Consider the following 14,395-nt stretch of genomic DNA (forward strand, 5'->3'; position numbering starts at 1 on the left):
TTGAACTCAATGAAAATATCCAGCACACGTCTCTGGATCACTATTATTCCTGTCTATGTTGTGCATGAAATACAGACGTATGGCTGCTTGGGGGTCACCATGAAAATTCATGGGATTCAGTTGGCTACAAGGACATTTATGTTGCTTGCACAGAACATTCTTTCTACTGAAGGTGGCAGTGGTTTTATACTACAGAAACCGTTGTAGACAATATGGCGGCACAAAAAGATACTGTAGAGACCTGAAAATAATCCTAGTTATGGGTTTGCCTTTTATAAAACTCTGTGCTGGAGTAATATGGGAATGTGTGCCAAAATATACATATCGGACGGCTAGTAGGAAAGAGAAGGCTGTGAAAAACCAACTTTGGTCTATATGACTAGCTCTGCGGCTTTCTGGGCCATTGCTTGACATCTGCTAGCCAGCATATAGAATATATTACAGGGAGAGGCTGAGTATTTCTGTGCAGCTCTAATAAATATGTTCCGAGAGTGACATGGCTGGATGGACGTGGTGATAACAGAATTTGCTTTGGCCTGACAGCTGTTCTCCCTTTGTGAGTGCCTTTTATATACTGTATAAGATATATGTGTGTGTATGTAAATGTGTTGCACAGTAGGAAAGTTTGCTTGACACAATAAGGTATGGCTGCCCTCAGACTTCCTTGTTTATTTAAGGACATACATAAGAAAAAAAAAAATGAACCCTACTTATGAATATTGTAAATGTGCATACATTCCATCAGGACAGTCATTATAGTTATTTGAAATGCCAAACTCCTATTAAGAGAATATGGTTAGTGTATCCCTTCCAAGCCAAGAAGCCAAGTGAAGTTCTCTGTACTGACTGAGGGAGGAGGAGTAAGTGGCACTTGCTTGTGAGGGGAGCCGGGTGCAGGAATGAGAGCCAATGGCTTTATATGTTTATTGCTTTCTCCACACGCACTTTCTTTTGGACTCCGTACGACTGTCTGTTTATTCCAGAATCCTATTTTTCAACGGTTCACAGAAAAAGGGTCATATGAATTATTTTTGTAATTATGTGTAAAACAGAACGACAGAATTCTAATATTGCAAAAGCAAATGAGCCAGTCGTGCTGGGATTAAACACATCAGTGTGAGTGAGTGTCACTGAATCATCGACCTCTTGCAGATTATCTTGGTGGTTTTTATGTTCATACAGTGAAGCTTGGTCTCTAACTCGGCTGAAAGTTTCTATGGATTTGCTTCTGTTGTTATAGAAACAGAAATGACATATGAAGTTTTAATCCAAACCAATAAAGAAGCATATGCCTGGTGTAGTTCTGATCAATAATCCAGAGGGGCTGCTAATAAACACTTTCAAAAATAGCATTTGATGTTAGCGACATATATGCTAGATGTGCAATCAATTAGGAAAAAGGATTTTTCGCCCTCAAACCTGCGTTTTAACGAGTGTCAATTGCATTAAAAAAACGCCTGTGTTTAACCCCATGGAAATAAAGCTATTTTTCCCTTAAATACTCCCAGAACCCCCAAAAAAATGTCTCTATTGGGTAAAGCAGAGGTTCCCCACTTCTTCACCTGTAAGCCACATTTAAAAAATTGGAAAGCAATACCAGCTTGAAAAGAATTTCCTAGGGAATAACCAACAAGGGATGTGATTGGTTGTTTGGTAGCCCCTTGTTTGGAGCTTGTGTTTGGCAGTACAAGTGCTCTTTTTGCTTTAAAAACTTGCCTTCACGTCAGAAATTCAAAAATGAGCACCTGCTTTGCAACCCCTGAGGACAACATTAAATGAAACATTTGTGTACAGTTGTGTTGAACACAAATTTGATACATTTTTCTTTATGTTTTGATTTGGAATAGAATAGAGCTACTTTTACTGTAAGTCTGAAGCTACAGTGGTCAGAGGAATTGCTGACTGACAGGACTATAACAATTACCCCAAACCTTTTCTGATTTTTAAAAAATAAAATGACTTCTCAGTGCATCTTCTCATCATTTTTGCACGTGCTGCATCCACAGCAGCTAATTTGGCAGATCCATGTAGCAAATGACTGACTCACGCTGGAAGCACTTTATTAGACCATCGGTGTCAGCACTGGACATTGTAACCTTGCAATTATTAACTGGTACAACCAATTGTTCTGCTGGAAGTCTGGAGATACTTTTGCTGTAATTCTGAAGCTACTTTTGCTGGAAGTCTGGACCTACTTTGGCTGGAAGTCTGGACCTACTTTTGGCCAGGGCACAAAAAGCTACTGGGGGAGATCAGTTGCCCAGTGACAAATTGATTCTTCTTTGGGCGACTAATCTCCCCAAACTGCCTCCCTGCTGACTAGAATATAAATTGCCAGCGGGATGGCACTGGGAGCGCTTCGTTTTCTGAAATCACCCGAAGTTTCCTCGTGAGGCAACTTCAGACCACTTTGGAAAATGAAGCACACCGATTGCCATCCCACCGGCAATTCACATTCTGGGCAGCGGGAGGCACTTAGGGGAGAAGAAGAGGAGATTTGTCGCTGGATGACTAATCTCCCCAAATCTGAGCGTTTGTCTGCCCTAAATCTAGAGCTACTTATGCTGTAAATGCAGCAGGTAACATAGCACTTTAGGTAAAAAAGAAATGTACTATATAAACATAAGGGTAAGGCCACACTGGGCATTTGGGGAGATTTGGTCGCCTGGCCACTAATTGCCTTGTCTTTGCGGTGACCGTTTGGGCGTCTTTGGAAAATGAACTGCCGCGTGTGATTAGCGCCGGCGTTTTTTCATTTTAGCCGGCACAGAGGGAAGGCGTTTGGGGAGATTGGTCGCCGCAAAGACTAGGCGATTAGTCGCTAGGTGACCAAATCCCCCAAAACGCTCAGTGTGGCCTTACCCTAAAAGTATCTTAAAACAAAAAGCACAATAAAAAAATGCAAAATAAGATGTGACAACTTGGATATACTGGGGGCCAAAAAAAACAGGAGTTGTCTGAAGGGCTTCATTTGACCAATGACCTCATGTTGGCCAGTCCTGTTTATAGTGAAGTCACCCAATGCTCCCATCTATCCTCACGATACTGAAAATGGATGTTAATTGTGCATTTCATTTATTGCATCTTTGTAAAATCCTGTCTTCCTGATTTCAGCCAGTGCATTTATAGTGCAGTGGGGCAGTGTACTAAATAAAAGGTCTAAAGCACAAAAAAGAATATATATATTTTATAAAAAATAAAAAGGCACAACATCCATGTCAAAAAAGTCCGGAGCACAATCGGATGCAAAGTTTGTACATTGTAAAAAAAAAAAAAAATTAAACAAAAAGTATTTTCCAATGATGCCTGTGCACTGATACTGAGAAGAAATGCTTGGCGTGGGTTAATTTCATTCTGGCCATATGGAAACACTGGCTGTATAAAGGGAGAGGAGTTTTAGTAAATACGGATTTGCGCTAACGCTGTTTCTGAGCGGATTAAAGTGCTTTGTAGGCATGGAAACCTTCGTGGAAACAACTATATATAGCAGGAGTATTGAAGGGAAAGCTTTATAATTTAAAACACTTGAAAAACATTGACCTTTTGTACCAATTCTACACGGACATGTTAAACTGCAAGTGGAAGGGTAGGAACAAGATAAGAAAACAAGGAGAATCATTTGCCACTAGACATGACATTGTTGTTGGCACACGTTCAAATTCAGAGTTTATGGTACATCGTGGGGCGCTCAGTGTGGGCTCAATCCAGAGAAGGTCGGGCTCACGGCATAGTCTAAAAAAGTGTTTGCCCATACGAAGCTGCTAAAAGAAAGGCAATTCTGAGCAGGATCCTTGGGTTTTGGTGGAACCACAGCTGCGGCCTCACATAAAATTCAGCAAGAACTGGGGCTGGTATCAGATTCCCACTGGCGTATACTGTAAGGAATGTTCAGTACATGTGCGACTCTTTGCGGCTCAGCGAGCGACTGGCAGAATCTGTGGCACTTCGAATAACTTCCATCCACCTGCAGAACATGAAGAACGGCTGCATGATTTTAACGCACACAACACAAGATCTTTGGTTTTAGCATTTCTTTATAATCCCCATTCCTTAGCACTGATGGTATGATCCATCCTTTTTATACCACCACTCTCTATCTAATGGCACCCTCACTCATAGAGCCAGTGTTAACCTGCAGCTATAGTGTCGTACCACTGTGATGATACAACTAGAACATTATTTAATTATAGCTGCAATTATATTTTATGCAATAACCTAGAAAAATCTGATTTTATATTAGTGTAGAAGACTAATAGAAGAATAGAAGAAGTCATATACAACATCTGGCCTGATTCTGTCCCCTCTGTTCTCTTTCATTCTAAACAAAATAGTGTCCATTATTGTTTCCCATTTTTTTTTGCCAAACCCAGATCAGAACATAAACTGAACCCCACATGTTTTTAGGGAATAGCGGGGTTTGCCATTCCTCCTACCTGCAACTGACACATATCTATGAAAACTTGGGCACTCTATGGGGGTTATTTATCAAAGTCTGAATTTATCTCAATATTTTCTGCTACAAACTCCGATCAAATCCGCTCTGGCTTTTTGCACTTCTTTATTACATTTTCCCTAAAATTAGCTTTGCAGGAAAAAAAATCAGATTTTCACGTGTTTTTTTTTTATTTTTCATCATATTTTTTCGAAAACTTCGGGGTACAGGTATGGGACCTGTTATCCAGAATGCTTGGGACATGGTGTTGTTTGGATAACGGATCTTTCCATAATTTGGATCTTCATACCTTAAGTCTTCTAGAAAATTATGTAAACATGAAATAAATCCAATAAGCTGGTTTTGCTTCCAATAAGGATTAATTATATCTTAGTTGGGATCAAGTACAAGCTACTGTTTTATTTTTACAGAGAAAAAGGAAATCATTTTTAAAAATCTGGATTATTTGATTATTATGTAGTCTATGGGAGCCTTTCCGTAATTCTGAGCTTTCTGGATAACGGGTTTCCGGATTACGGATCCCATACCTGGGACGAAACCCAGCACACATAAAAAAATTATGCTGGATTTTCTGATTTGGACTTTTTCATCCTCTGGGTTTAATAAATTCTGAAAACATTAATGATTTTTTTAAAGTCAGATTATATATATATATATATATATATCCTGATGACGGCCCTGTGGGGGTTGAAACGCGTTGATCTGATGTGGGTTCAATAAAGAAACCTTTTAAACTTTAACTTTACAATGGAGCTGTGAGTGCTTTCATTTACTGGACTATATATATATATATATATATAAAAATCAAACATTTTTCATGATTTTTGCATTCTGCGTTTAGTAAATAACCCCCTAAGGCTAGCACTAAAGGGAGCAGACACAGTAAGTCTCTTACCTATCAAAAGTATATTCATTCTCAGCTCTGAAGTAATAGACATGTGACTTGAAGTGAAGTTTAAAGACATAATCCTTGTGGATATTTTCTGATTCAGAGGGAATGGTAAGAGAATATCCCAGCAAAGGGAGACTGGCCAATGGGTGACTGTCCTGTGGGGGAGATAGAATCATGTTAGATAACATAAACCAGGAACTAAACCATTCAGCTTATTATACAATGAAAGACAAAATCATGACAGTTTCTTTTCTATGCTTAAATCTAAAGCACACAATAGGTTAGGTACATCTGGTGTAGAGGTGTGAGGAATGTATGTGTGATCAAACACCTGCAGCAAATATATAGAAACATTGGTTTAATGATCACCTATTAGATCTCCACGGTAACCCAGGGCAGCTAATGAGCATTCACCCTCAATATCAATTTCACCAACTGGCCTGCTGGATACCCCCACCCGCACCTACTGCTCTGAGCCCCCAGGAGGGAAAACCTCAGAATTAAAAAAAAATATGAAATGCATATACAGGTATGGGACGGTGGCCATAGACGCAAAGATCCGATCGTATGAATCATCGTACGATCTGACTTTCCCATCTCCCGACCTGCCACTAACCATTCCGATCAAATAAAGTAGTAAAAGAACAGATCAGCTGATGTTCTGCCCCTGCCAGTAATTGTATGAAAGTTATGTCCGACCAAAGCTAGTGACAGTCTCCCTCTGAAAATCGTACGATCGGCAATACACGCAGAGATATTATCAGCAGCCGATAGCCTGTCTGATATGCAAACAACTGATCTCCGACGGAGGAAAAAAAGTCGGGACAATTAATACGGTCTGATCTTTGCGTCTATGGCCAGCTTTATCCTGAATGCTCAGGATCAGGGGTTTTCCGCATAACAGATCTTTCTGTAATTTGGATCTTCATACCTTAAGTCTACTAGAAAATTATTTGAACAATAAATAAACTCAATAGGCTGATTTTGCTTCCAGAAAGGATTAATTATATCTCGTAAAAGTTTTATTAACACAGAGAAAAGGGAAACCATTTAAAAAAAAAATTGATTGATTATAATGGAGTCTATGTGAGATGGCGTTTCTGTAATTTGGAAATCAGGTTTCCTGATAACAAATCCCATACCTGTATTCTTTTTAGCATGTTCAGTCCAGTAAAATTTTTGAGATTCCCACTCATCGATCTTGTAAAACTATCCAGAGTCTCCAATGTGACCAAAGTCACCTCCTAGCCACTCCCATTGCTACCAGTACTGACACACACCAGCCCAAAACTGCTCTACTTAATCAAATTAGCAGAAGCTTCTATGTACTTCCTGGTTAATCCAGTGATCTGATCAACCGGAAAACAGATTGCTTTAGTTTTTTCTTCTATATAAAGCATACATAATTGTCATTTTACTGCAAAAGAAAAGGATAATTTAATGTTCAGATACTTGGTTAATTAAAGAGGTGGGTCGCATTTAAGTTACCTTTTAGTATGTTATATCAGGTCATATTCCGAGCAATTTTTCAGTTGTTCTGTGTTTATTATTACATTTAATTACTTTTATAGACCTATTTAGACCATCTCCTATTCATCTACAAGTCTCTCATTCAAACCACTGTCTGCTTCTAAAGGTAAATAAAACCCTAGCAACCAGTGGCCAAGAAAATCTACCGCATGAAAATCTTCAGAGGGGCCCGGCATATCCTATAATGTACCAGTGCCCCCGCTGATGCAATTCAAGCAGCATATGCGCTAACTGCTAGTCAATTACGCCACAGCTAGCAACCAGATAGCAGCTGACCTGTCACAACTGCATAGATGCTAAACAAAAAGCTACATATTGAACCAAAATAAAAAATAAAGAGCAATTAAACTGAGTCAGAATATAAATTGATTAAGTGCTGCCCCTTTTAACAATACAGGAGAGGGGCTGGATTTACCTGGTGTGACTTGTAGAAAAAGAGGCAGAAATTAGTGAACACCACCCATAGTTTCTGCCAGCCATTGCTGTTTTTGAACTTGCGCAGCAGGTTTCCGGAGAACTGATTCTGTGAAAGAAAAGAGAGAGCAGGTTACAGTGCAGTTTGGCCGAGCACAAGGCTGGGACATAATAGGAAAGCAGAAAATCATATCATACTTACCGAGATTTTTGTTTCCTGGACTGAAACATGGCAGTGGGCACACAAAGGGTTAATCATCCTGCCGTGAAGGAGGCACAGGAAATGACAATATAAAAGGAACTCCCCTCTCCTTGGAGCCCATTCTTACTGACTGAGTAAATAAAATACCCCTGGGAGGGAAGCCCCTGCCCACTGCCATGTTCCAGTCCAGGAAGCGAAAATCTCGGTAAATATGATATGATTTTCCGCTTTCCTGCTCCTTCCACATGGCAGTGGGCACACAAAGGGACTTAACAAGCTTAACAAAAGAACCATAACCCCATATATATATATGCAGTAATTATTTATTGGGAGTTGCAGCAGCCAGAATGGAATGCCCAAAGCTTGCCAGACCTTTGGAGTAGGTATCGAACATGTAGTGTTTAGAAAATGTACAAAACGAAGACCAGGTTCTTTTGCGGATGAGTTCCCAAGATGCTGCCATCCCTCTGGTAGAGCTTTCGCTGCTGGCTCAGGTGCTGCCTGTAATGAGTAAGCCGTCTGGATGTTTTATCCAACTAGCAATTGTACTCTTTGAAGCTCGGTTTCCTGCGCCGCTGCCTCCAGTGGTAACAAGTAGGTAGTCTGTTTTTCTGAAGACTGCAACCTTGTCCAGGTAGGTACGAAGGCATCTGACTACGTCTAAGGTGTGCAGTTTTTCTTCTTGTTGATTTTGCGGGTCAGAATGAAATGTGGGCAAAACCAAATCTTGACACTGGTGGAATCTAGAGGGAACTTTAGGCAAGAATCCATCTGCTGTTTTAAGTAGCACTTTGTCTGGGAAGAACGTCATTTTTGAGGTTTTGATGGATAACGCATGCAACTCACTTACTCGTCTTGCTGATGTAATGGCTAGCAGATAAACAGTTTTTAGACACAGAAACTTGAGTGATGCATTTCCCAGTGGTTCAAAGGGACTTACCGTCAGAGCATTAAGAACCAGGGATAGATCCCAGGGAGGTACTTCAGATCTGATGATGGGCCTGAGCTTTTTTAGACCTTGAAGAAACTTTTTGATAAGTTGGTTAGCAGCCCACTGCACGCTGGTGTATGAGGATATTGCAGTTATTTGCCCTTTCAGGGTGGAGAGGCTTAACCCCCGATCAACTCCTGCTTGAAGAATTTCCAGTAAAATGATTTCTGAAGCCTTAACAGGGTTGTGGTCTTTCTCCTTACACCATTGTGTAAAGACCTCCCAAGATTTTGCATATTTGATGTGTGTTGAATTCTTTTTTGAAGCCAACACGGTGGCGATTGTGGAGTTGGATAATCCTAGTTTGCTCAGCCTGATCCTTTCAGTTTCCAAGCCGTTAGTGACCAGCTGTTTGTGTCTGGGTGCAGTATTGCTCCTTGGTGAAGTAGAATTGCTGCAATTCTCGATCCATCGAGTGAAGCCTCAGCTGTGAAATTGTTGGCTGTTTTTATATCTTGAATGATGTCTAGGATTTTTTCATTATCCGCCCCTGACTTGATGGCATTTTCGATGTCCGTAATCCATAAATTGTTAGCTCTGGCCAGTGAAGTGGTTGCTACCGCGATCTTGCATGACATCCCTCCTACCAAGTACATCTTCTTTAATATGGCATCTTGCCTTCTTTCCATAGCATCCTTTAGGGACACTCCCTCGTCCACAGGTAGTGTTGTTCGTCGGGCTATTCTGGTAATAGCAGCATCCACTTTGGGGGTGGACACCCAATTCTTTACTTCTTGTTCTGAAAATGGGTACATTTTAGTGAAACGTTTAGATTCCCCCAGTTTCTTGTCTGGGGTTTCCCATTCCGATTGTATCATTTTGGAAATAACTTCATGTACGGGAAACACTTGAGTGCTTTTTGAACTTGATTTGAACATTTTATCTTGTTTTGGTAAAGGACCTCCTCATCTAGGTCCAATGTGGCTCTCATATGTTTAATCAGTGGTTCAATAAATTCAATGTTGAATGGTGTCTCCTCTATCTCTTCTGTTTCTGAATCAGAGAGAGGTATTTCACCTTCAGAGGTGCTTGAGTTTTTGAAATCCTCAGTTCCTCTAACCAAAGTTTTACCACTAGATGGTGTATAACCCCGTTTAGTCTGGTTATTCATGGCTTTTCCCGTAACCTCATCCACCATTGTAGCCATGGACTGTTTAAAGGTGGATTGCATCCAGTCCATCATGTTTGCCATTTGGTCTTGAGCCGGTTCGATCGCATCCGTCAGGCACTTTTTACAAAGCCTTTTATCCGGCATGGCAGGATTGTCACAAGCCATGCATTCTTTTCTTGAGCTTTTTCTTCTGCTGGATTCATCTCTGTGTGACAAACTCCTCTAAAGAAAAAGTGAATTGTACTTACTGTCCGAAGTTTTTTTAGTCCCATAAAATCTCTCTCCATTCCATGCTTACCCTTATGGAGCTTGAATGTGAGCGTCTGTGACTCATTACAGACAGCATGCAAAACATATGCACATAACAGGTTACTTTGTTTAATCAACCTGAGCTCCCAGCGTGATATAACTCCCATAGGTAACTACTTACACCTGGGTCTCAGAAATGCAGTTACTACACACTGTTCTGCCATGAGAAGCAGCAACCAGCCACATACAGGTTCAATGTAGCAGCTTAGGGTTTTTTTAAAAAATATTTTTTGGCGCCATCCCGCATTCAGGATGGACGTGAGTAATGGGCGCTTCAGCATCTTATTGCGCATGCGCTGCTCAACGGAGCAGCATTGCGAGTTATTGCGTTTTTGGCAACGGATGGCCATGAGCCCACGGGCTCCTCCTGGGGCGCACACACAATCTCGGCTCAGGAGCTTCAGACAGAGGGAGAGCAGCTCTGCTGGTGAAGAGGGTATTTTTTCCACGACAGGAAGAAAAAGAATAGGCGCCAAGGCGAGGGGAGTTCCTTTTATTTTGTCATTTCCTGTGCCTCCCTCACAGCAGGGGGATTAACCCTTTGCGTGCCCATTGCCATGTGAAAGAAAAGATACAATTCTGGCAGGAGCCAGCTAATTATACAGTGGGGCAGCGAGCTGGGACACATAATGTACTGTAGCAGTCTGGACTACTTAACCAGCAGTCTATGATGCAGCTAATCCTAGTCTTTAAATATGATTTTTTTTTGTTTATTTTGTTTCTTTAAATGTCAAGTGAAATGCTCAGCATTGCCAAGGTAATACACGGCTTACTTGCCAATTTATTTTAAAAGTGACCTCTATATTTTACAGGAAATGTGAATATCTGTGTCCTTGTCTGTGATCCAGCAATCCATTAGGAATAGTGTTTAAACAGGGACTGCACTGCCCAGCAATCAAAAGGCTCCAAACACAAGCCTTGAAACCAACAGTATGGCCTGAGCCCAGAATCCACAGGTAACAAGAACAAGATGATGTTTTAAAGAATAGGGCTGGAATATTAGAGGTGCCAATTACAGCGCACTACAGGCATAGGTCAATGATTCAGTTCTATTATCTGGAATACTTGGAACCTGAAGCTTTTTTAAGGGATCTTCCTGTAATTTGAATCCCCATAACTTAAGTCGGCTAAAAATTATTTACACTAAAGTATAGTTTTATTATTACTCCAGTTATTACTGTATTATTATTTGCTTTCATGCACTCTATGGGAGATGGGCTTCCGTAATGCAGAGCTTTATTGATAACAAGTTTCCAGATGAGGGATGCCATACCTTTGTTGTATTACTCCAAATGGGCTACTTTACTCAAGTTCCTCAAAATAGAGTTGACAAAATGCAGAATCACTTCCACAGTGTGTGTGTCACACATACACATATAATGGCATATAATATTGTGTTTCTATGCTTACGGTGTGAAACATGGTTATTTGCCTTTAAATGGACGCATTGATTTCGCCTGCACCTGCCACTTGAGCTTCGAGAAGGATTTTACTAAATGTTTGCCTGTTATAGATTTACAAAAGGCTGTTGCCATCTAGTGACATGTGACTTATTCATTCTATTAGTCAATAGTAATTTTATTTAATAGTTTAGTTAAACACATAGACCATTCTTGTGGTGCAAGCATTAAATAAATCATTAAGTAGCAAAAGCAGAGTTCACCTATTCTGAGGAACTATTGCAAAATGTAATATAAGCGTCAGCATACTGAAATAAGAAACTTTTTAAATACAATCAATTAAAAATTCGCCATTGTTTTTGAAATAATCAAGTTTATCTTCAATATTTGTCTCTCAGCATCTGTTTCACCTCATTCTGCAGTTGGGTGTCAGATGAATGATCCAATATATCTTTTAGGGGGCTCCTTTTGCCTAGAAGATGTATTAGAGCTCACTTTATTAAAGTCACCAGACATCGTGTCTCTCTTCATGCAGAATTTGTGCAAAAGCCAGTTATTTTATTTGTACTGGAATCAGTTAATTGAGTGAGCTCTTATACATCTGCTAAGAAAGGAAGCCTCCCTATAAGATATATTGGATCATTCATCTGACACCCAACTTCTGAAGAATGAAGAGAAATAGATGCTGAGAGAGGAATAGTGAATATATACTTGATTATTTCAGAAAGTTTTTTATTTCAGTATGAGGAAGCTTATATTAAATTTTAATTTTTACAATATTTCCCATTTAATACAAAACTGGGTGAAGAAATGTGCTAAGCTTACTGCACCCAAAACAACATAATACAATGGGTATTCATATATCAGTGCAGCTGGGATTTCTAGGTACACATTTTACAGAGTGAGTCAGACTCTGAGCCCTGATTTCTGGTTATCAGGTCAATGTAATTCATTATGTACTAATGCCAACTTTTGTGTTGCCTTAATTATATGACCCACAAACATAGCACTGGATCAACAAAAATATATCATATATACAGAGGAAATTGTTAATGTATGACAGGTTATGTACCTCCACGGCAAAGCTGAAGTCAATCATGGATACACTAGTGTTTCTGTGCCAGCAAACATGGACAGTGGTGTTCCCACGATGAGGTGACTGTCTCTCCAGAGATGTGCGGGACGCACTTAAATCATCCTCTGACTCCTGGTCTGTAGGTCCTTCCTCTGGTGTCTCTGTGACACAATCAATGCACAAGTTCAGTGACAGCAGCACAGTTATCACTAACATTATTCTGTGTGGAATTAGCACAAATCTTCCCTGGCAGTTTTTATTATTACTTGCTAAATATGATATTTCTATGTTATCAATTGGTTCTAGAACTATTTTTGCTAAGGAATTGTAAGGGAAAGTGATCTTTATCCAGCTGCTGACAAATATGGTTGTTACATTTCTTGCCAGAAATGCACCATATACAGCAGGAAGTCATTTGAGTGTCACTGGAATGTATGTATCGCAGAAGTCAATAATCCAGACTGGTTGGTATTTATAAACACAAATGATCTTTCATTTAAATTTCAATCATTACTTGCTAATAGGTCCTATGACCTTTGGCCATTGCGGTCATGTCTGATCTACACTTTGTTTACTTACTGCCATCAGGAGGGCTACTAGCCAAGAGCTCAGGTACAGGGCCGCAGCTTTTCTCAGCCAGATCAATGGCCATCTGAATATCCTCACTCCATCTTTCCATTTCAGGATGAGTACTAGGGGGAAAAAATGAATGGACAAATTTATATAGCTGTGTAATAACCAGCTTGCTAAAACCAACCAGTTTAATGCAGACTCTGTCCTACTGAGTTTAGTAGGTTACACCAAGACTATAACAAGACTATATTCCTCAGCTCTGATCTGCTGCTGGTATTAAGCAAAGGTAGTTGCAAATTTGTGCATCAAAGCAGAACTGGTTGTACAGCTAACTCTGAGATAAATGAATAAAGTTCAGTAGAAAAATCCAACAGGGACAATCTGGATGACTTTTTGGCCATTTGTTATTCTGCTTGGGCTGCTGCTATCAAACCAAACATCCAGACACTGTCCCCTCTATTATAATAAAAAGAAAAGAGGCTGCAGAATCTATGAATGCTTTATAAATATGTGTTGATTAATATCTCTTGGATTTTGATAAGCCTGCCTCCGTAGGGTGGCCATAGACGCACATATAATATTGTACAAAATAAATTTTCATACGATATCCGGTGCGTGTATGGTGGGAAACAAGCCGACAGTTATGGGCAGAAGACTTGGATATTGGTCGGCTCGTTGAAACGGAAAATTTGAAGACACCCGAACATCATCCATTGTTAGTTCTGAATTGTTAGATACAGAAAGAATTCTATTGTTTCTACCTGTATATCTGACGATTCAGCTCTACACGTGGTATTGAAATGAACAATCTTTCTTGGAAGGATCTCTTCCAAGAAAGATCGTAATTGTTACGTCTATGGCCACCTTTAGTCTCTATCCATGATTAAACAGCCCATGTACCGCTTTAATTACCACTAAATATGGTCATGGACATTTGGCATCTTTCCCTTGTAAACACACAATAATAAAGAATATACAGAGCAGCACTTTACCTGGCTGCAACAATGATAGCTTGATTCTGACTCCGTAAGGTAATGCAGTGAGGTACTCCCCATTCATCTTCACTTTCTTCTACCTGAAAGACAAGAGACATGCATACAAACACTTCAATTATAGGCAATTATGTAACTAGTGGGTGGAGGAGGCATTGCTCAGGGGCTTATACACTGGCATAGAACTTGGGTATGTCAGGGGTATGTCAGGATATATGGTGTGTCAGTTCTTTATTATCGTTCCTAATAAACTAATCTGTAAATAAATATTTTGTGCACTATGTAGTACACTATTGTGCAAGGTCAATGCACAAGTCAGAAGGGGCTCCCTGTATTTCAAAATGCACATCTGACATTACACAAGCTCTGCAACAGTAACTAGTAACATTTCCATATTAGAACAGGCTGCCACTTTACTACAAAAATGTGACTTCCCCGCCTAAATCCCATTCC

General features: G+C 40.0%; 1 protein-coding gene across 3 annotated transcripts in view; it reads right to left on the reverse strand.

Annotated features, from left to right (window-relative positions):
* Nucleotides 1–3,165: 3,165 nt before the first annotated feature.
* LOC108709752 (FERM, ARHGEF and pleckstrin domain-containing protein 1) overlaps nt 3,166–14,395 on the reverse strand; it is a 116,246-nt gene continuing 105,016 nt past the window's right edge. For all 3 annotated transcript variants that reach the window (XM_018249871.2, XM_041584282.1, XM_018249870.2), the window contains exons 22-27: nt 13,943–14,025; nt 12,957–13,069; nt 12,375–12,538; nt 7,291–7,398; nt 5,349–5,500; nt 3,166–3,964 (exon numbers count right to left, since the gene is read on the reverse strand). In XM_018249871.2, the coding sequence (XP_018105360.1) occupies nt 3,889–3,964; nt 5,349–5,500; nt 7,291–7,398; nt 12,375–12,538; nt 12,957–13,069; nt 13,943–14,025 (696 nt within the window). In that variant the 3' untranslated portion in view covers nt 3,166–3,888. The remainder of the gene's footprint in view (nt 3,965–5,348; nt 5,501–7,290; nt 7,399–12,374; nt 12,539–12,956; nt 13,070–13,942; nt 14,026–14,395) is intronic.

The sequence above is a fragment of the Xenopus laevis genome, chromosome 2S (assembly GCF_017654675.1).
Source record: "Xenopus laevis strain J_2021 chromosome 2S, Xenopus_laevis_v10.1, whole genome shotgun sequence".
NCBI classification, from domain to species: Eukaryota; Metazoa; Chordata; class Amphibia; order Anura; family Pipidae; genus Xenopus; species Xenopus laevis.